Below are 19,885 nucleotides of genomic sequence, written 5' to 3' on the forward strand. Positions count from 1 at the left end.
TTGCCACTACTGTCAGTGTTGCTCATTGCTTCTTTTTCTTAAGATCAATCAAATCATGTTTGATCCAAACCCATAATAACTTGAAAATCAAGTTCTTTGCAGTCAGCAGGCTGCAAGCAGCTGGGCTGTTGAGAGGCATTCCACTTCAGGTTGGATTTCTAATGTCAAATTTTCTCTCTTTTTCAGTCAGCAGTACAGGTCCTTATTTCCACCTTCATTGTACAGTGAGTGCATGATGTTCAGCACTATCAGGCTAAACAGAAATGTTGACTAGGTCTACCTGGCAATCTTCATTCTTCTTTCCTTATGGGAATGGTTTTGGAAAATCAAGATGACAGTATGTCATAGCACCTCATGTTGCACTTTTTTCATGAGATCTACTAGAAGATCAGCTGCTATATTGGAAATGTTTTACCTCTGAATTGTATGACGATCACATTATTCATTATCTCCTCACCAGTGTAAAGCATCTTCCATTTTGAATGGTATACTGTAAACTGTCCAGGTTATACACACTTTAAGTTGTTTAGATTTCTTTTAATTAGGAAAGCAAACTACTTTCAGGCCATTATAATAATGCAATATATACTTTGTGAGTCTTAAATCAGGCAGAGAGTACGTCCTACCTCTAGTAGGCTAAAGCTATATTTTTATAAGCTTGAAGAAAAACTTGAGCTGTTTTTCAGATTGAACATGTCTATTCTGCATTTCAGAAAAGATTATCTAACCCAAATATATTGAATGCTTGTTTTAAAGAGTGTAAACTTAAAGCTATGGTTGATATATAGTCTTGAAATCGCCTACTTTTTCTGACTCTCTGTTGATTTTGAAAGACTATAAATTACTGTATCAGGGAGTTTATTTTGTGTCAGTCAAAACAATTTGCATTAAAACAGTACTTTAAGAAACCCCTTAATCAAAAGTCCTGGCTGAAAAAAATGCTTGAGAAGCACATTCCTAGAAGCCTATAAAGAACTGGAGGGAATGACCAGAAGTATCTCTGGAGTTGGAGTGTGTTCAAAAAGTGAATGTCAGGCATTCTCTTCAAAACATTGTCTGAAAAACATTCAGAAAAAAAATACCACCTTTAATTTTGGCAGAAACATTCAATTAAGTTTTCTGTTTGTTTTTGTATGTTTTAAAAGGTTTCCTGTTTTCGTTTGTAATAAGCATTCTCTAACCATGAACAAATTCCAGTATTTTAGCCATTGAATCCTCTTTTATAACACAAACCACAGGGAGCCTGCTTCAGTAAAGGAAGCTGAGACCCAACTAAACTTCTGAGTTTCAACCTTAGCTAACATAATGATCTTCTGTTTTTCTGTTACCTGGAGCTGTTTTGTTACATGAAGTTACGAAGAAGTACTACTAGAGATTTACTCAGTAACTTCAGATATATAAGACTTTGAGAAAATAATATTCTCTTGGAGGTATTCTCTCAACTTTTATGAAGAGCAATTGACGGGGAATTCATCATAGAGATTTACTCCCTTAGGTGTTATTGATCTGTGCAATGTATAAGAGGCATGATTTTAAACAGAGGATTTTACATCACTGACTTTTAAAATTTCCTAGTTTAATTTTGCAGAGCTAAAATATAGAGCTAAAATATTTCAAAAAATCTCTTTAAAAGTAAATGGTGCTGGTAGGATGCTCAAGCTGCATGATGATGAAATGTCTCTACATGAGAGCAATGCATAAATTGTGTCTTGTTGCACTGAGAAAAGCAGGTTTTTTTTACTGATGGCTAGATGACTTATGGTGACTTTCATTTTTTTGTTCTTTGGTTTTTTCCAGCTTTCATTTGCAGCAACAACTCCAGAGTTGGCTGATAAGAAAAAATATCCTTATTTCTTCCGGACAGTGCCATCTGATAATGCAGTGAATCCAGCAATTTTGAAGTTACTCAAACATTATCATTGGAAGAGAGTAGGAACTTTAACCCAGGATGTACAAAGATTCTCTGAGGTAAGATTTGCATAATTTCTAGTATACACAGAGAGATACTAATATCACACTTCTAAGGAGTTAGTTCCTTTAATAAAAGCAATTTAGGAAAAAGAAACAGTCCCACTCTTTCAGTCCTGCTTGGCTTTCTCTTAGTAGGTCACATTTGCTGTACTGAATAAGCTTAAGTCCCTTCTGGGGTTTATTTGAGTGTCTGTAATGAAAGCTATCCATGCTATTGCATGTCTGGTTTTTTACACAAAAGATCATTGCACCCCAGTGCAAAGGTTCCTTTATATGCTTTGATTTGCAAAACCATGTTTTTGAGGGAGGCTTGTATTCTGACTCTGGTTCACTTAAAAGGGAGAAGAAATCCAATTTCATCATGTTCCTTTTGAGCTCTGATTTATTACAAGCATCAATCTGAACACTGATGAACAAAATGGGGTAAGTCTATGGCTAAAAATATTGGAGGAGCTTACTGAGACAAAAATGTCTGAAGCCCCTAGAACTAATAGGATCACATACCATGCACCCCACAGATCTTTCAAGTTTCACACTGGGCAACATTTTGGTCATAGAAATTGCAACAAAATATGGACTAGGTGCCAATAATAGCTTTAACAACTGAGTAAAAGAAAACATCTTATATGATGTAATGAATCAGAGCTAGACAAGGAAAAGAGTTGCCCCATCAATTTTCAGAGAGGTAAAACTAACCTGGTTGTTTGGTTGTTGGGAGTTTTTTTTCTTCCTCAGCACTGATTTTTAAAAAGGCTGACTGAGCTCTGAAGACTAGTGTAATTAAAACTAGGGAAGAGGGATAAGAACAGGTTAGAGTCGTCTTAGATGAGTCACATATTTTCAAATTGTCTGGCACAATTAATTCACTATGGAATACTTAAGAAATCTTAGACTCTTCCCTTATGAGCTTTGAGAATTAAAGGATAAAAAGTGAATGAATTGTAGGGGGAGGGAAGAAACTTATGTGTCTGTCTTTCCAGAAAACACACCAAGGCCCTGGGAATTATAGGCCAGCCAGGTTAAATTTGATTCCTGGAAAGACACTTGAGCAAATAATCTGTTTGGAATCACACAGGAGATAAAAGAGTGCTAAACAATGGTGAAAATGGATTTGACAAGAATAAATCATGTAAAGCAATCTGATTTCCCTCTATGACAAGGTAACAAGTCTCAAGGAGGTGTGATACATGATGTCCATATTTCATGACTTGTAAAAAGTTAAAAGAGCTCCTAAAGAAAAGCAGGGAAACTTAATCTTGGTGAAGATACTATGAGAGAAGTCTAGTCTCTAGCCAATATTTGTGCAACAAAATGTAATTGACATCAGGTCAGTTGCATATTTGTTTTTAAAACAAATGCTGAAGCAAAAAAGTCACCAAAAAGTATAGAATGCTTTACCCTTCTCTGTCTTGGAAATAATTTCAGTGAGTAGTTATCAGTGGTATACTGTCAAACAAGAAGGATGAGATTCTGTCAAGTGGTATTCTCTAGAAAGAGATAAGGTTTTCTCTAGATAGTATGATAGAGAAAATGTTTATTAAATTGCAACTGTTACCTACTAGGGAAAAGCTGCAAGTACTTTGCTGAGGACAGGATTGAGTTTCAGAATGATATTGATACTGGCTTAATTCCAGCCAGCAGCCAAGCCCCATACAGCCTCTTGGTCATTCCCCTGAGAGCAGGTTTGGGGACAGAATCTGAAGGGCAAAAGCCAGAAAATTCAGGCAGGGGTTAAGATAAAGACAGACTCATAGGGAAAACAAAAGTCGTTGTACACAAGCAAAGCAAAACAAGGATTTAGTTCATTACTTCCCATAGGGAGGTGGGTGTTCACTCATGTCCAGGAGAGCAGGGCTCCATCCCACATAGCAGTAACTTAGGAAGACAAACACCATCACTCCAAATGTCCCCCCCTTCCTCCTTGCCCCACTTTATGCACTGAGTATGATGTCATATTGTCTGGAGTGTCCTTCTGGTTTGGATCACCTGTCCCATCTGTGTCTCCTCCCAGCCCACCATACAAGCCCAGCCTCTTGCCAGCAATGCAGTATGAAAAGCAGAAAGGTCTTGACTCTGTGCAAGCCCTGCACAGCAATAACAAAAACATCTCTATATTATCAACCCTGTGTTCAGCACAAATCCAAAACACAGCCCCATACTGGACACTGTGAAGAAAAGCTAACGCTACCCCAGTGAAAACTAGCACATTGATAAAGGTTTGAACAAAAACAATATATAAGCGAAAAAGTGCAACATGGCTATGTAGGCAGCAGATCTCCAGAGGAAGATATGGCAAGCACTACAATGAGCTCCAAATTGAGTAATGGGCAAGATGTTTTAGACTTTTTGATGTGTTGTAAAAAGTAGAAAGGAAGCAAAGACCTCTCATTCCACCACTCTGATGTAACGCAATACTGACACTTAAGACACACAGTGTAAACCATGACTCTACTTAGTGTTCATTAGATGGAAGTTGGAACATCAGGTCTATTGTCATCTTCAAAAAGGATGTAGATCAGAGAAGTCTATAAAAAACATTGGGCCACCTGGAAACATATTTAATGAGAAAGATTAGAAATGAAAAAAAGTCAAATAGAAAGAGTAGATTATTGAACTTTTGTTGTGTAGGGTTTTTAGGGTAAAACTAAACAAACACAACACAGGGATTCTTGGTCTTCCTTTGGGACTCCCAGAGGGACTTCCTGTCTGTCAGGGTCACTTAAGAGGTTCTAAAACTACATCTTTCAAGGGTTTGCAAGAGTTCTGCACTTGAATTCAAAGTCTCTCAATTTCTCTTGAAAGGTAAGCAACAACCTTCTGTGTCTGCAAACTCAATTTGCTGTGACTCATTACAGCTTTCAAGAAGTGCAATGTTCAGTTAGAGCTTCCTTGAATTGCAGTGATTTTTATACAGCATGCTGAGTCCTGTGTCTTCAAAATGATTAGAGCTCAATTCTTCCTTTTTCGGCTCCATGTAGAGTTTCTGCCTTCCCCATGCAGACAGTGAAAGCACAGGAAAAACTGCAGGAACTAATTAAATTGCTGTCTGGGAGCAGTGAGAAATGGAGTAGAACAGAAGAGCATGCAGCAGCTGGGCCAGTCCTGCTGCAAAGAGAAGAGGGCAGACTCAGGGATTGAGGCTAGGATCTGCCAGGTGTGCAGATCATCAGGCAAGTAAGTCCATGGCAATGAATCAGGTCCAAGGCCAAGCTGGCAAATCAATCTACAAGTCAGGGTCAGGTCCAGTGACTGCTGGACAGGTCTATGGCAGAGACTGAAGACACAGAACTAAAGGCTGGATAGAACTCCCAGAGGAAGGACCATCAAGGCTGTTAGTGACCCTCAGGTGATGGTATAAGTCTATACATCAACTGAAACTATAATTTTCCCTCTAAAGAAACATCAGGCAAGACTGTTCTTCTGACTTTTTTGAAAGTGACAAAATATTGAATAGGATCTAAACTTCTCTCTCTGTTGTAAATTGCCAGTGAGCTTGGGATGTGAATAGTTCTATCTATAATGAAAATGCATTACAAGCCATTAGATCAGAAGCAATTGGATGTCTTCTCTTACTCTCATGCAAAATACAATAAACAGAAGCAAATTAATGGGATCTTTAGAGAAGCCTGTGTAGTAACTCAGGTGGTTTTACTCTTAGCAGCGAGACAGAGCCATTCTCTCATTTCTTCATCTCCCAGAAAGATTGCATCAGTTTGACAGATCTCTTCCTCTTTTTTCAATCTAGAGCAGTTTCTATATCTATCTAAATTTCCTCCAGTGGTCCTTCCACCTAACACATGGAGGGATAGATTCTCATTCTTGCTTAGGGATTTCATAGCCACGTAGTTTAGTCAACAGGAACCCTGATTTCATCTCTGCAACCTGCCATCTACCTTTACGGTTTTTTGGGCTGATGACTTTTTTCCTTAGTTAGATCACTGTCTCCTATCCCTCTGCAATTTGTACTTTGATCTTCTTTCCTGAATAATTAAAGCTCACCTAACTTGTCTGCAGGTTAAATGCCCCTTAAAGTCATCAACCTGTCTTTTTGGTTTACTTTGCCTTGTAATGTAGCAGTTGTCTCAATTGCTTAGTTTATCTCTGAAGACCAAGATCACAGAGGATCTCTTGCTTCTATTTCAGTTGTTTCCTTTGGAAATCCTTTCTGCCAAAGCTTTGGGTTATCTCTCATTTCCTTTTACTTTTTAAAAAATCTTCTCTTTCTTATTGAAAAATGTTATATCTTCCTTATTCTTCAGGTTACAAAAAGAGATAAAGGGTAGGTAGAGAGAATGAAGAATTTTATGCCATCTGCTTTCAGTTCCTAGAGCACATGGGCAATATCAATACATCTTACACTGCTATCATGGCTTGAGACTCCTTTTCATGGCATTACTTGGATTCAAGGATTATGACTTTTCAAGTGACCTGTATTCTGTGGCTGCCTATAGTTGAGCTCGCTGTTAGCATCCTTTGTGAGTTCTTCAGGCCTCTTTGTACAACCATAAATAGCCTTTCCATTGGGTTAATGTTTAAATTGTGTAAGTTGACTTGGTATAAGAATAATGTACACACTTCATCAGTTCTGCTGCTTAACTAGGACAAATTCATAGCTATTGTGCTTCTGTGTCCCAGATTTCATGGATTGCTGCCCTGTGTTCATCCTCTGGGAGAAGATTCTGTTTCAAAAGTTAACTGTGGGGCAAAGATTTATAAATGAGGTTATAAAATATTTTCAGGATTTTCAGCTCAAAGTGTTTGCTGTGGTATATAACTGTAGGGTAATTTAAGTTGGAAAAGATCTTGGGAGGTGTCTCATCCAACCTGCTGCTCAAGCCAGGGTAGCTTTAGTGTTTATCATCCCTAAATAGTTATAGCTGTTCGTCCTGGTTCTGGGCGGGAAGGTTCAGGTTTTGTAGTATCCAGGAGGGGACATCTCCAGGACCCAGCAGTTATTCTGCACCACCTCACCTCATTGCTGGGATTTGGAAGGGAGTCTCTTCCAGTGGGAAGGGGTCCCTTCCAGCTCAGCACAGTGGAGGGAGTAGTTGGGAATTGTTGTTTCCATATGAATTGTTCGCATCTTTCTTGTGCTCTGTGTCATTAGTATTGTTGCTGTTATAGCTCCTTCTCTTACCTCATCACTGTTTCCAATAAATCATTCTTATCCCATGATCTTCATCTTTTGTGCCTCTGACTCTCCTCTCCATCCCACCACAGGGCAGGGGGAAGAGGGTGTGAGCAAGAAGCTCATGGTTTCACTGGAAGCACTAAATTGGAGAATACCATTCCTAAACGACACTGTTGCACACACAGTTTTCAGAAAAGGTCTGACAATGTCCTGCTTCTGATTTGCAGATGAGCTTTCAGCTGATTGAAATATATGCAGTGGTTGGTGCCTCAAATTTTACTGCTACCTGTTTGGGATTGTATTTTGAATTAGGCAAACCAAGCAACACTCCTGTGGTTTGTGGTTTGCAGTCTTTCACGCTTCAGTGGGAAGAGTCATGGGAATAAAGTTATACTTAACTGTCAGTAAGTCAAAACTTTTGGACACCACCAGTATTGAAGAAGATGTAAAGGCTATAAAATATGACTGGGAAACAGAAAAATGTATACTTATTGCTAGTTTTCCAATAATGCTTTATTTCCTTACAAGATAATCCCAGTTTACCTTGCTTCAGTACTTTTCTGTTATATGCTGCATATTTTTCATTTTATTTATACACGTTTTTATTCATAGTATGTTTCAAACTGGAAGTTGAAACTTGATTGCAATGATACACTGAGAGGGTTTCCTTATTTTGTGATATAGAATAGCTTCCATTACTTCTTTTTGCAATCATCTCATGTTGAAATTCATTGAAACTGCATTTTAACTTAGCATTTGATAGCATATTCATGATATTTCTAGATATAAAAAAATATATATACATTTTCCTCCCACTGAATACCTTGTCTGGCATTGTTTTTAAAATAAGTTAAATTCTGTTCATCTCAAGTGAATCTTTGTTTTTCCCTACTTCTTAATAGTCATCCCTTTATGTGATTTCTCTGCTTCTTCATGGAAATATTGAGAACTCATAGTGTAATTTTATAAGTGTAGGTGGCATTTCAAATAGGCAGAAGAAATGAGAAGTGTGCAGTATGATAATGAAATAGATTAACAGTATCAAGATAAAATATTCTCTCCTGTGACTCTTTCACAGTTTTCATTGAGTTCAATAAATCCAAAATAATGACAGTACAAAAACTTAAAAGAAACAAACGTTGTAACTGGACAAAAATGTATTTTTTCTGGAAGACACGATAAACACTAAGAATTTTTTAATATTATGTTGCATTTTGCACACTGACAATGCAACATCTGTGAAAATCAGCAGGCCATCAGGGTTCATTTTGCCTAACTTTAAAGAATTTAGTATCTCTAAATTCCAAGTTTCGTCCCAAAAAATGTAATACTGGAAAAAATAAAATTTGTTCCCAAGTAAGTTCCCAACACAGTATATGTCTGTTGCTGTAGAAAAATCAGTGTAGAAGTATTATTAATCTAGAATTTTATTTATTGTAGCCTTTCTTTGTCACTGTGCAGTGTGCAAACTCACATCTGAGTTAGTGGCCACTTCTGATAAGAATTCACTGGATGAGCAGAGGTAATGAGAGAGTTATTGTGGGGCTAAGAGAACTTAGGAAAAATAAATGAGACAGCTACTGACCCTTCAGGTTTCAGCCAGAAAACAAGCTGAGACCAAAGCTAGTATATATTATGTAGACTTCAAGGTGTGATTATGTTTTTTGACTTCTTAGGTTTGGCTTCTGAGGATCAAAAAGAGAAGTAGAGCTTTCCACTCTCCATCACTGTTTCATCCTAGAAGGAGTGCTCTTCCTTCAATTTTGAACAGAAAAAAGGAAAGGCAGAAGATTAGAGAGACACAGAAGGCAGTAAAAGGAAAATATGAGAAAAAAGCATGAAGAGAAGATAATGAGAGCAGGAAAACTGAGACATTATAGATGTAATTGTTTAACTGTAAAGCACTTAAAAACTGTCTTTTCCTAATGCTTGCTTTTTTACAAAGTGTCATGTGCCTGAGATCTTTCATATTGCCTTATTCCTAATTCCTGGCTGATTTCTATAGCAAAATCTTAGGAACAATTTAATTCAAGTTTTCTTGACCTTGCAGACAAGAATGAATTCCTCTATTCTGTCTTATAACTCTGCTTTCCTATAATTCAAGTTGATACATTCAGATCTTCACAGGAAGGCAGTCTCTGCAAGTGACTTTTACTAATTAAAGGGAAACTGGAGTACCAGATCTGGTATGATTCTTTTGGGTCCTGGTAAACATTTAGAAGCTGTGAGATTATGGTAAAGTCATAAGACTATGATATAGGAAATGGGGATAAATCAGAGAGATAGAGCCATAGCCCAGCTTTGTCCCTCTTCATAGGAAGTGGTCTGTGTACATTCAGCTACTGAGCAGGGGGTAATTTTAGGTGAGAATTGTAAATAGTAATTAGAACTAACTGTGTATAGGCAACCTTTTAGTGCCTTTGCAAATGAAAACTACACAGCCTCCCTGGCCAGCTTGTGCCAGTGGTTGGTGATCCTCGCAATTACAAAGCATTTCCTGATGTCCAGGTGGTACTTGGTATTTTCTAGGATTCAATTTGTGCCTTTTGACTCTGATCTTGTCACTGGGCACCACTGAAAGAAGCTCTGCTTCATCCTCTGTACCATCGTGGCCCTTCTCTGGTCTCTCTCCAGTGTGCCCATGTCTCTTGTATTGAGAAGCCAAGAACTGAACCTACCACTCCATGTATGAGCTTAGCAAAGCTAAGCAGAGAAGGATCACCTCCCCTGACATGCCGTGACAACACTGCTTTATGCAGCCCAGAGTACTATTAGCTTTATTTGCCACAAGGGCCCATTGCTGGCTCATCTTCAACCCAGTGTGTACCAGGACTGTGTTTGCCAAGCTGATTTCCATTGGGGAGATCCAGCATATATTGCTGCAGATTGTTGCTCCTTCCCAGCCCAGGACTTTGCACTTCCCCTTGTCGAACACGAAGCTCTTGTCAGCCCGTGGCAGTATGGCCCTACTGTGTATCAGTCACTCATCCCAGTTAGGTGTCATCAGCAGCCTTGCTGAGGGTACCCTCTGCCCCATCATCCACATCATTAAAGGAGGATTTTGAACAGGACTGGAGCCAGTACTGACCCCTGGGGTGCACCACTACCTTCTGGACTCCTCCTAGACCTCATGCCAATGGGTGCAGCCATTTGGGCCAGTTTTCAATATACCTCACTGTCCTTTTGTCCAGCACATACTCTGTTAAGTCTATGAGAATCTTACAAGACAATGTCAAAAGTCTTGCTGAAGTCTAGGTAGACAATATGCTCCATCACCTTCTTAAGGGCTGATGTGAAGTTGACTGGCATGTGGTTCCCTGACATTTCCTTTCTTCCAGTCTTCAGGCACTTCTCCCAGTCACCATGATTGATTGATTATTGACACAACACAGTATCACCTACATTGGTGTGCTCGGTAACTGTCCACAAGATCTCAGTTGGCTCATTATCCATCCCTAGGAAGAGCTCCATGTAGTCCAGCTGTTCTGCCTCATAAAAGGCAACCCCACCTCCTCATTTTCTACCTCTCCTTCCGAAGGAGCCTGTATCCCGCTGCATCACTCAAGTTACATGATCTATCCCACCTTATCTGTGAGCCCCATAAAATGGTAGCCCCACAGCCGCTCCCTGATACATAAGTCACTGTGTTTATTCTCCATGCTACTTGCATTACTGTAAGGGCACTGCAGAGGGCAACCCCACATGCCGATTTCCCAAAATGATGGGAAAATTTCTCTGTAATGGTGCCTTGTAGGCACATCCTTGCTTATGTTTTGGAGGTGACCCCGCTTAGGCTGCTTAAGCTTTGTTTTGTTGATTTTGTGATCCCTTTTGGTCATGTCACTCCAGGCCCTTTGCTTATCAACCCTCCCTGCCCTTCGCTGTCTCACAGTGCTTCTGGTAACTCTCTCCTCTGTCATTCTTATTTAAAGTGCCTCTTTAGCAGGTCAGCCATTCTGCTGGCAAAGATAACTTTGTCCCACTCAGTGAGAAGGATCTCATCTCTCCCAAGCAAATGTTGACCCGCAAACACGGTTCCGTAGTTGTAGAAGTCAAAACCCTCTCACCAGAACCAGCTCCACAACCAACTGAGGGTATGTATTACCAGCTGCCTCCCCCCCACAGCCTTTGCCCTCACCAGCAGGAGTAAGGACAACACCTTGTGGGGCCCTATACCCCTGGCTACTGCCCATAGAGCTTGAAGTCACTTTTAGTACTCTCCAGGCAGCACTATTCGTGCCCACATGGATGAACAGCAGGGAGTAATAGTAAGTATCAGGAAAGCATTGGGACCCTCTCAACATTATTTCGGATCCAGGTACCCAGAAAACAGAACCTCTCTAGATGATAGATCAGGTCCACAGATGAGCTCCTCTGTTCTCCACAGGAGCCACCCATTATTATTTCCTGTTATTTCTTCCTGGTGGTCTTGCATGATTTAAGATTAGGTTTAGGGGACAGTTGCTCTGCTTGAAAGCACATTTTGGTCATCTTTAGGATTCGCTATACTACTAGGGAGGTAGTGAATCTGTCATATATGTAAACCTTTAGATGACTCAGGAGTTTTCCTCTTGGTGCCAGGAATCACTGACTTGGCATGGACAGCCTGAATTTCCTGCAGGCTGGGGTCCAGGGATATTGAAACTGTACTGTCCCCAAGAAGTTGGTCTGTCTGTCTGTCTCTTTCATCTTTCCTGCTGTTGCGCAGCCTATGTGTGGCTACCACAATTGAGATTGTTTATGCTGATCAGAGCACAGTTTTGTGCCTCTCTCTCTCTCTTCCACCTCTTATTTCCTCTGATTTTTGTGTCCTTCTGTACAAGCTTCTGTGCTTGACTGTCCCTGGGAGCTGTGCTCTGGGCTTGGCTATTACAGACACCTCTCCTGATCACCAGCTGAAAGGATTCTTGACCCTCTGTACAAGGTAGCTGCAAGAGGGCTGTAAGCACCTTGAGTCAAGGGCACCTGGTCATGTTCATTAGAATTTGCTAGAGCATTTTGGGGCCGTGCTGGCATGGCTCTCCTTATCTCATCCTTGCCTGGCAGTAGCAGGCACCTTCAAGTTTCTCAGATGATTCCCGAGTTTTCTCATTATCCTGGACCTTGTGCCCAGAGGATCACAAAGCAAAAACCACCAACTTTTGCCCAGACTGCTATATCTGTTTGGGACACACAAAAAGCAAAGTCTGCATGGGAATAATAAAAAGACAGGCAGAGAGCAGGAAAAATAAATCACAACATAGTTTTATTAAAGGAAAATTTTGTGAGAGATGCTAAGCTAATTGATTTCTTAGAACTATTAGAGTGGATTTTAATGCTTGGCTGAATTTTATTTTGGTTGGTACAGTGCCCTGCAGGACCTGGCAGAACAGGGAAGATCGGATGAGTGCAGAGAGTTCTAAGCCAGTTCAGAAGCGCAGCCAGAGGGAGGATTGCAGCAAATAGCAGAATTTTTAGGACAAAGAAGTTGATAGTGACTTTTTTCTTTTTAAAGGAATAGCCCTGGGACAAAGTTTTTTAATTGTATTAATTCATTACTTTAGGGAGAACAACTTACAAACTTGAGAAAGTTGTAGATGACACAGGGAATAAAGAAATTCCCATTACAATAAAAGAAACAGATGATCACAAGGGTTGTTCTGTATGATCTTGTTAACAGGAATCAGAAAATGAAGTGTGGTAGGCTTTATATATCGTAAGCTTTCTAGATACTTCAGGATTTTAATTAAACAGATTCCAGCTATTGTAGAACCATAAGACATTGGTGATGGTTTCAAATACTCTCTCTTTAAGTCTTTTCCTGTGGATCATTATAGCTGTAGCCTTAAATATTTTATTGCAGACTTAAATTTTAGTTCTGTAAAATGTTTCACAGCCTGCAGCATAGGAAGAGACTTCCCATGTGTGAATATTTTAAATCTGTGTATCATCTCTTCGGTTGTACCAGGTAGTCCCTTTCTGTGATAATTTTTTTGTGGATTTTAGACACAGCCCATTCTTAAGGAGAACCTCCTTTCCTTGTTATTTTTCAGATCCAGTCAATCAGAATTGTAAGTTCCTTCTGCAAGTGAAAATTTTTGATTTGCCTAATCAGTGTTCCATCACCTTAAGGAGAACTTACTTAAGAAATACATATTTTTTTCTTTTTGTTAGAAAATACAGAATTATTGAAAACTTTATGATGATAATCATACTGTTATGATACTGAAGATACACATGAAGGTGTTTAATTTTTGCCAAATGTCTCTTTTTTAGTCTAGATCAGACAAGCTACTTGGGCACTGTATTAGCATTACCTGGCTGAATGAATGCAAAGAGACTTCCAGCACACATTTCTAAACTTTGACTGCAATCAATACTGCCGGAAAGAACTTGAGATCAACCCTTTCTGTAAATGTCAAAAGCTAAATTACATACATGTTAAATAGGAGTTCAATTCACTAAAACTGGCTGTCTGGCTCCTTCTCTAGAGCAATTGCTGTGAAGGAGCTTTCAAGAAGTTCATAACTTAGGCCTGTAAAAAGTAGATAGGCTTCTTATAGCTACCTTCCAGACCTGTGGATTTTAGTTGTTCTTCCTCCTGATACAAATGATGGGGTAGTGGATGTATAATTTTTGGGTGCATTCCCAAAATCAGAGGTGGAGATGACAGCACACAGAGCAATGAACTAGTAAAGGCAACCAAGAGTCAACACTGACATTTCTGTGTATTATAAATGCTGCCATTTTCTGGGAAGTTAAAGCCTTACTCTGGGGCTACAGGGGTGTACATGCAGAATTCACATCCCCACATAAACTTCTGGACTTCAGAGTGCTACTGTCTGGACTTCAAAGATTGAATGGAGGTCAGTGCTTTCTCTCAGAAAGCCATTTCTGCAAATGACATTTTTGTTTTAGTTTCTCATTCAAGAACATGCCAAGAAAGGGGAAATTCTCTTTTCTGTTTCCTTCTCTTTGAATCTTCTGAAATGAACTCAAACTCACATCAGCCCACTGCCAGGATGGGAACCTAATCATCAGAGTGGCAGACATCTGCTAACTTTTTGGCAGTAATTCCAAGTACTTTTGCTACTGTAATGAATGGGAGCATAACCCATTCCAGAAGGGTACAGTGTAGGTGGAAAACGAGGAATATGTCCAGGTTGTGTTAAACATGCATAACAAGAAATGCTTATATTTGCTCTGCACTGCTCTGAGGGAGGAAGGTGGGTGGTGAATTCCTGTGCTTCATTCTGCAAATTACACATCTACTAAAGGGAGGAGGAGTACAGAACAGAATTAGACAGTGTTGTAGAGAATGTGTCGCTTGCAAAACTTTTTTTGAAGTTCAGCCTCTATATGGACATTGAGCTGGCAGTGTTTGAATGATAAGAAGTGAGCAGATGTTGGTCTTCCTTCTGCAGAGACTGTTCTAGTCATTCCTTAGACATGCACAGTTAGGAATGTGGCATGAGCAGGAATGCCTTTGCTGTGCTTTTCTTTGCCATGCAGAGGCATAGTCGAGACTAATTCTCACACGTTTTACATCCCCAGTCTATATAGGGGTTGCTAACAGTGATGCAAACTTCACCATGACAGGCAAGACAATATATGGCATTAGCAGGTCTTAACAGGCACATCAAAGCTTCTTTAATAGTGCTCTGTGATCAAGTGCAACTTTCCAGACAGGACAAATAGGTGTCAAGGACTAGGGTAATCCATTAAGCCATCTCAATTGCATACCCAGGATGCAGTTACTTTTCCTAATAATTAAATAAACAGTAGTATTTAGAAAAATGCATCAAAGTGTATGTGTGAGAAACAAGAGGCTCTGGCTTTGCAGTTATCAGGAGCGGTGCTTTGCACGGTAAATGATGAAACCATGGCTTCCTACAGAAGCAGGAATCTGTCCATAAAACAAATGTCCTATTCAATGTAGAGTCATACACCCCCATAGTTCCTCTTGCCTTCAATCAAGGACACAACAAAGTGCTTGTTGGAGCCACTAAGAAGGAAGAAGGAATGTTTTCCATAGACCTTATTTGACTTACTTTCCCCCTTTGCTTTGTGCTGAACTCTTCTGAATCTTGTCGTGTCTCCAGTTTAAAACTTCCCTTCTGTGATCCTTCTGCCTCTTGAGGTTATATGTAGTAGAGGTATGGTCTTCTGTACCCTTCATCTCTCTAAAGTGATTCTGTAGATGTGATACAAACTTTATACCGAATGAGTGCAGGATCCAGCTGCATCATCTTTTCAATGAAAAGTGTAGCTTTCCATTTCCTTCAAGTCATTTTCATCACTGCCCAGCTTCATCAAGAATTGTCCACATGTCTTTTCAAGACGTCTTCTCTAAGACTGTAAAACTTCAATTTATATCGGCACTAAAATCACTAGCTGGAAGGTATAAGAGGGTGAATCTGTTTCAAAATGCAACAAATTGTATAAATTTTGATTTTCACTATATGGTTTTCTATCCAGTCCTGATAATCATGTAAGAATTCATAGGCGTTCACAGATGCTTAAGCTGGCATGGATCCAAATTGTCATGCTCATGCAGTGTGGTGCATACAAAGTTCCCAGCTCTGATATGTTTCCTTTGTTTGTACTGAAAAGTTATATTCCTCATAGTGCCAGAGATTGCAGGGCTGTTGGCATCACATTGAAATGATATTCCCTGGAGAAGAGGAGGAGGGAAATACGTGAATTACCTTTTGATTATGGTACATGCCACTGTAGCCTTTAGCTCTTATTTTGTTTTCTAGTTATTTTCTTCATTTTAGCTTTAGTTTTATTTGTTTAATTTCAGGCTATATGATATTCTGATGCACTAGCAAGCCAATTTGCCTACAGCCTAGTAAAAATCTGATGTTTTGCCTCTGCCAGGTGTAATGGTTGCAAAAGTGTTTGCTCTTGCACTGGTGGAACAGACAAGTGCTCTGTGTTACATTTGTCAGTTTTCTGCAAATCAGTCCTGAGGTCTTCCCTCAGACCAGCTTTGCTTTGCTTGTCCAGCTTGGCAAAATGAAAACCGTGGTATGAAGTTTTCTGTGGTCCATATAATCACCAGTGATTTAATGTATGCTTTTGTTTATATGAATACTGGACTCTTTAGGATGAGAGGCACAAATGCAAAACAAGTTCTCAACACTGTTTCTCCTGGAAACCAGCTGTTTTGAGCTTTTCACTTCTCTTAAAATTACTTATAATTTCTGCAGCTCTACAAATACAAAACTAATGAAGTCCCTCTACATTGACTGCCTTTATTAATTTAAATTTTGTGTCCTTAGAATGCTTTGCATAACTTGTTTCATTTTTTCCGTATAAAATACTTTCTTAAATTTACCTGTGATAGAGACTTTCTTCCTGTGGCAAGATTCCTATATTTTTTTTGACCAACACCCTTAGGCAAATTTTTGACTCAAAAAAAGGTAAAGATTGATTCTGAATTTTCTTTATAAAACAGATGACTAGATTCAGAATTGGTCCTCTTAAATAGTTACTGTACTTTAGGGTGTGACCCATGTAAAGTTTCATTTTTTCAGATGACTGAGGACATGCCTGAATAACTGATACCTCAGGGCCAGAATGCTCCCTTTGCTTACAGGAATCGCTCTGTGTTTGGGATTCATTTAGTGTAGTGTGAACCACAGAGGAGGGAGATTATGATCTGCAGCTGAGTGAGATGATGGGTGGGGGGGTCAAGAGCACAGGGTGCAGGGTGATGGGAACAAGAGAGACTACAGGAGCAATAAAGCAGGGTGAAGGGAAATGTCTATACTCCCTTGCTGAAAAATACAGAAGAGCATGAAATATTGAACATACTGAGGTTTGAATACAGGCTTAACTTATTTGCATAAGGAAAAAAATGGTTAATTGAAAATAAATTGATTAATTTTTATTTCTCTTATGGAAGCATCTTTTCTGCTGAATGAATATTAAGCAGCCTGTGGTGATTCATGATGAAGTAAGTGATTCGCATTTGCTAAAAAGCAACCTTAAGCAAGGCTCCCAGATCCTTTGAATCTGTGGTAGAAATTCTATGCCAATTTAAAATAAAACTGTAGATAAGAACTAAATGCACACTAGATTTCAATTATTAGAATGAAAGATGTCGTTCCTGTAAAACTTAACATAAGAATGAAAGACAGGGAGTGAAAAATACTGCATGTCTTTTTGGATGTACACAGTATGTATGTTTGAATTTCAGCCAGTGATGCAATGAAAGGAAAGCAATCTCATCTGTAGCTAGGGTTAGCTGCAAACTTTAATCTGTGAAAAAAAAGAAGGCTAAATAGAATTACTTGATAAGCAAATGCTGAACTCTATGGGACCTAAGATTCCAGATAGTATGAATATGTCTGCACCAAAAATATAAAAGTTCTTATCTGTCTCCGAGAGGGGAAAGAACTTTCAAAAAGGATTTTGTTTATTAAGGATAAAATTCTGCCAGTGTCCATCACATGGTTTTGATGCAGTGCTGTCTGACTAAAGCATTGTGCCCTCTATTTTGCAGGAATTCCAATTGATAAAGTTCCTTTTGGCATTAAGATATTTGTGTTTTTTCTTAAAAAGCCTGTTACATTCCAGATCTTAATTCAGTGTTATGTAGTATAATCTAACAATCTTTGCCTGAGGTTCTGTTGGTGATTGTGACATTGTATTGTAGGAAATATCCTTTTAGTCAGTTTGGATCAGCTGTCCTGGCTGAGTCCCCTCCCAACCTCTTAGCTACTCCAAGTTTACTGGTTTTGGGGGGCAGGAGACAGAGAGAAATCCTTAATGCTGTGCAAGAATGACTTAGTAATAGCCAAAACCCTAGTGGATTATCAGTGCTCTTTTAGCCACCAGTGCAGAGCACAGTAGCACACAGGCCGCTGTGAACAAAGCTGAATCGGTAACTTCATTCCAGCCAGACCCAGTACATCATGTTTTCCTTTGCGTTCAGGTTGATGTCAGAGAATTAGTCATCAGTGTTTTTGATCAGTAGATCTTAAAGAGTGAAAGAGAACTACTTTCAGCCAATATTAAAGAATTTCCAATTTTTACTATCTACAGGGATTTATTACAGACACTAAAGTACAACTAAATGAGGGGGTGGGAGTTAGACTGCATCCAGTGAAAAGTTGAAAATAGGAAAGTTTGGTTTTATCCAGTCAAAATGTAATTTTTTCTTGGTTTACTAAGGGAAAATGCTATAGAATCTAATTAATAGATGTATAATCCTGTTGTTTCCCATGCTCAAGAACACCAGAAGGCTGGGAAATTCACTACTGTCTTTGTCACTGTCTTAGTAGTTAGTGATACACATTAAAAAATGTGTCTTATTTCATCTTTAACTTCCAGCCGCTATATTTTATGTATTTTTGTCTGCTAGATTAAAGGGATTGAAGTTAGAAAATCTCCTTAAGTAGGTAATTTATCATTTATAGACTATCATCGAGATCCAGTTCTGTCTTAATCCATCTTAGAGCTCATTTAGTCTCTTGCTGTACAGTCTATTTCCAAACTCCAAATCAATCTTACAGTTTTCATCTAAAGTTTGAGCTCTATCTTGGCATTGCTTTTAGTGGAAAAACTGGATAGAATTGGTTATAATCAGTTTTGGGAGGACTGTGTAGGTACTGTAGTAGTACTGTAGGCACTTTAAGCATACGTCTTTTTTTTGCTAGGCATATACCTTGAAGTGCACAAGATTGCCTTCAGTCCATTTTCAATCTAGATATAGGCTGGCAAACTCTGAACTGTGCCAGCTAAAGAGTGAGTAGGGCTGAGGTCTCCAGATAGGGGTGTCTGTGCACCAAGGGTGTGTAAGATGGTCTGTGCGGGTGCAGGAAGAAAATTGTCACATTTCCATTTCCATTTATTTTTATCTTAAAAAATAAGGAAGAAATTAAACTTTACTCATATTTGATGTGCATATTGACACTGGTGCATTTAGCCAATCCATGTGTCATATAGTCACATAGGGTTCCTGAAGTATCATGAGGGAAGAGGAGCTACTTCCCAACATTGGGGAGTTGAGAGTGGCATCCTCACTCATTCATTCACTTTCAGCTTATTCCATGTATTACTGTTTACATGTGTCCAGTTAAGTGGATTTATGGATTATATTATCTAGTTTTCACTAAACTACAAAATGGACAAGGGGCTTAAAAAGATTCCTGCAGAGCAACTGCAGATTGAAGATAATGCTGATAATGCCAGTAGAAGTTAACAAGAAGAAAATGACAGGGCTGACATTTCTCCTCCTGATGGTACAAGCTCTTTATCAGTCACATTATGAATAACAGCTATGATGAGCCAAGCAGATCTGACAACAAGTGAAGAAAGAAAAACCAAATCCAAATTATCAAGTTCATTTGAAATATGTATTTATAGCTAATGTTGCTAATAGTAAACCTTGCTCTAAAGGTAAATTGTGCCTTGAGATGTTTGATATTGATCGTCAATGAAGCCATTGAGATTAGAAATACATTTAAAATTTAAGCATCCAGAACATGAAAACAGGCCTCAAGTAATGTGTAAAGTCATGTGATAGTCTGTCCGGTATTTTACATAGCTAAGTATAATGATAAATGTTTAAAAAAAATCTGGATTTTCTTACTTAATAGGAAAATACAAAAAGGCCCATATTATTGAGGCAACTCTTTCTTTTTGGTTCTTTTTGTACCAGTGAAAATGGCTGAAAGGATGCATGGAAAACAATAGGGTGGCAAAGTCCATTTATCAGAAAATACTGTTGTAAGATGCACAGAAGAGTTGAAGAGTTGCTGAAAAGTTGAAGAAACATATTTTTTTTTTAAA

At 38.9% G+C, this 19,885-nt stretch overlaps 1 protein-coding gene across 1 annotated transcript in view; it reads left to right on the plus strand.

Annotated features, from left to right (window-relative positions):
- The window catches only part of GABBR2 (gamma-aminobutyric acid type B receptor subunit 2), a 476,329-nt gene that overhangs the window by 187,014 nt on the left and 269,430 nt on the right, over positions 1-19,885 (plus strand). The window contains exon 3 of the mRNA XM_033069711.2: positions 1,798-1,968. Within this exon, the coding sequence (XP_032925602.1) occupies positions 1,798-1,968 (171 nt within the window). The remainder of the gene's footprint in view (positions 1-1,797; positions 1,969-19,885) is intronic.

This window comes from Catharus ustulatus, chromosome 1 (assembly GCF_009819885.2).
Source record: "Catharus ustulatus isolate bCatUst1 chromosome 1, bCatUst1.pri.v2, whole genome shotgun sequence".
In the NCBI taxonomy this organism is placed as follows: Eukaryota; Metazoa; Chordata; class Aves; order Passeriformes; family Turdidae; genus Catharus; species Catharus ustulatus.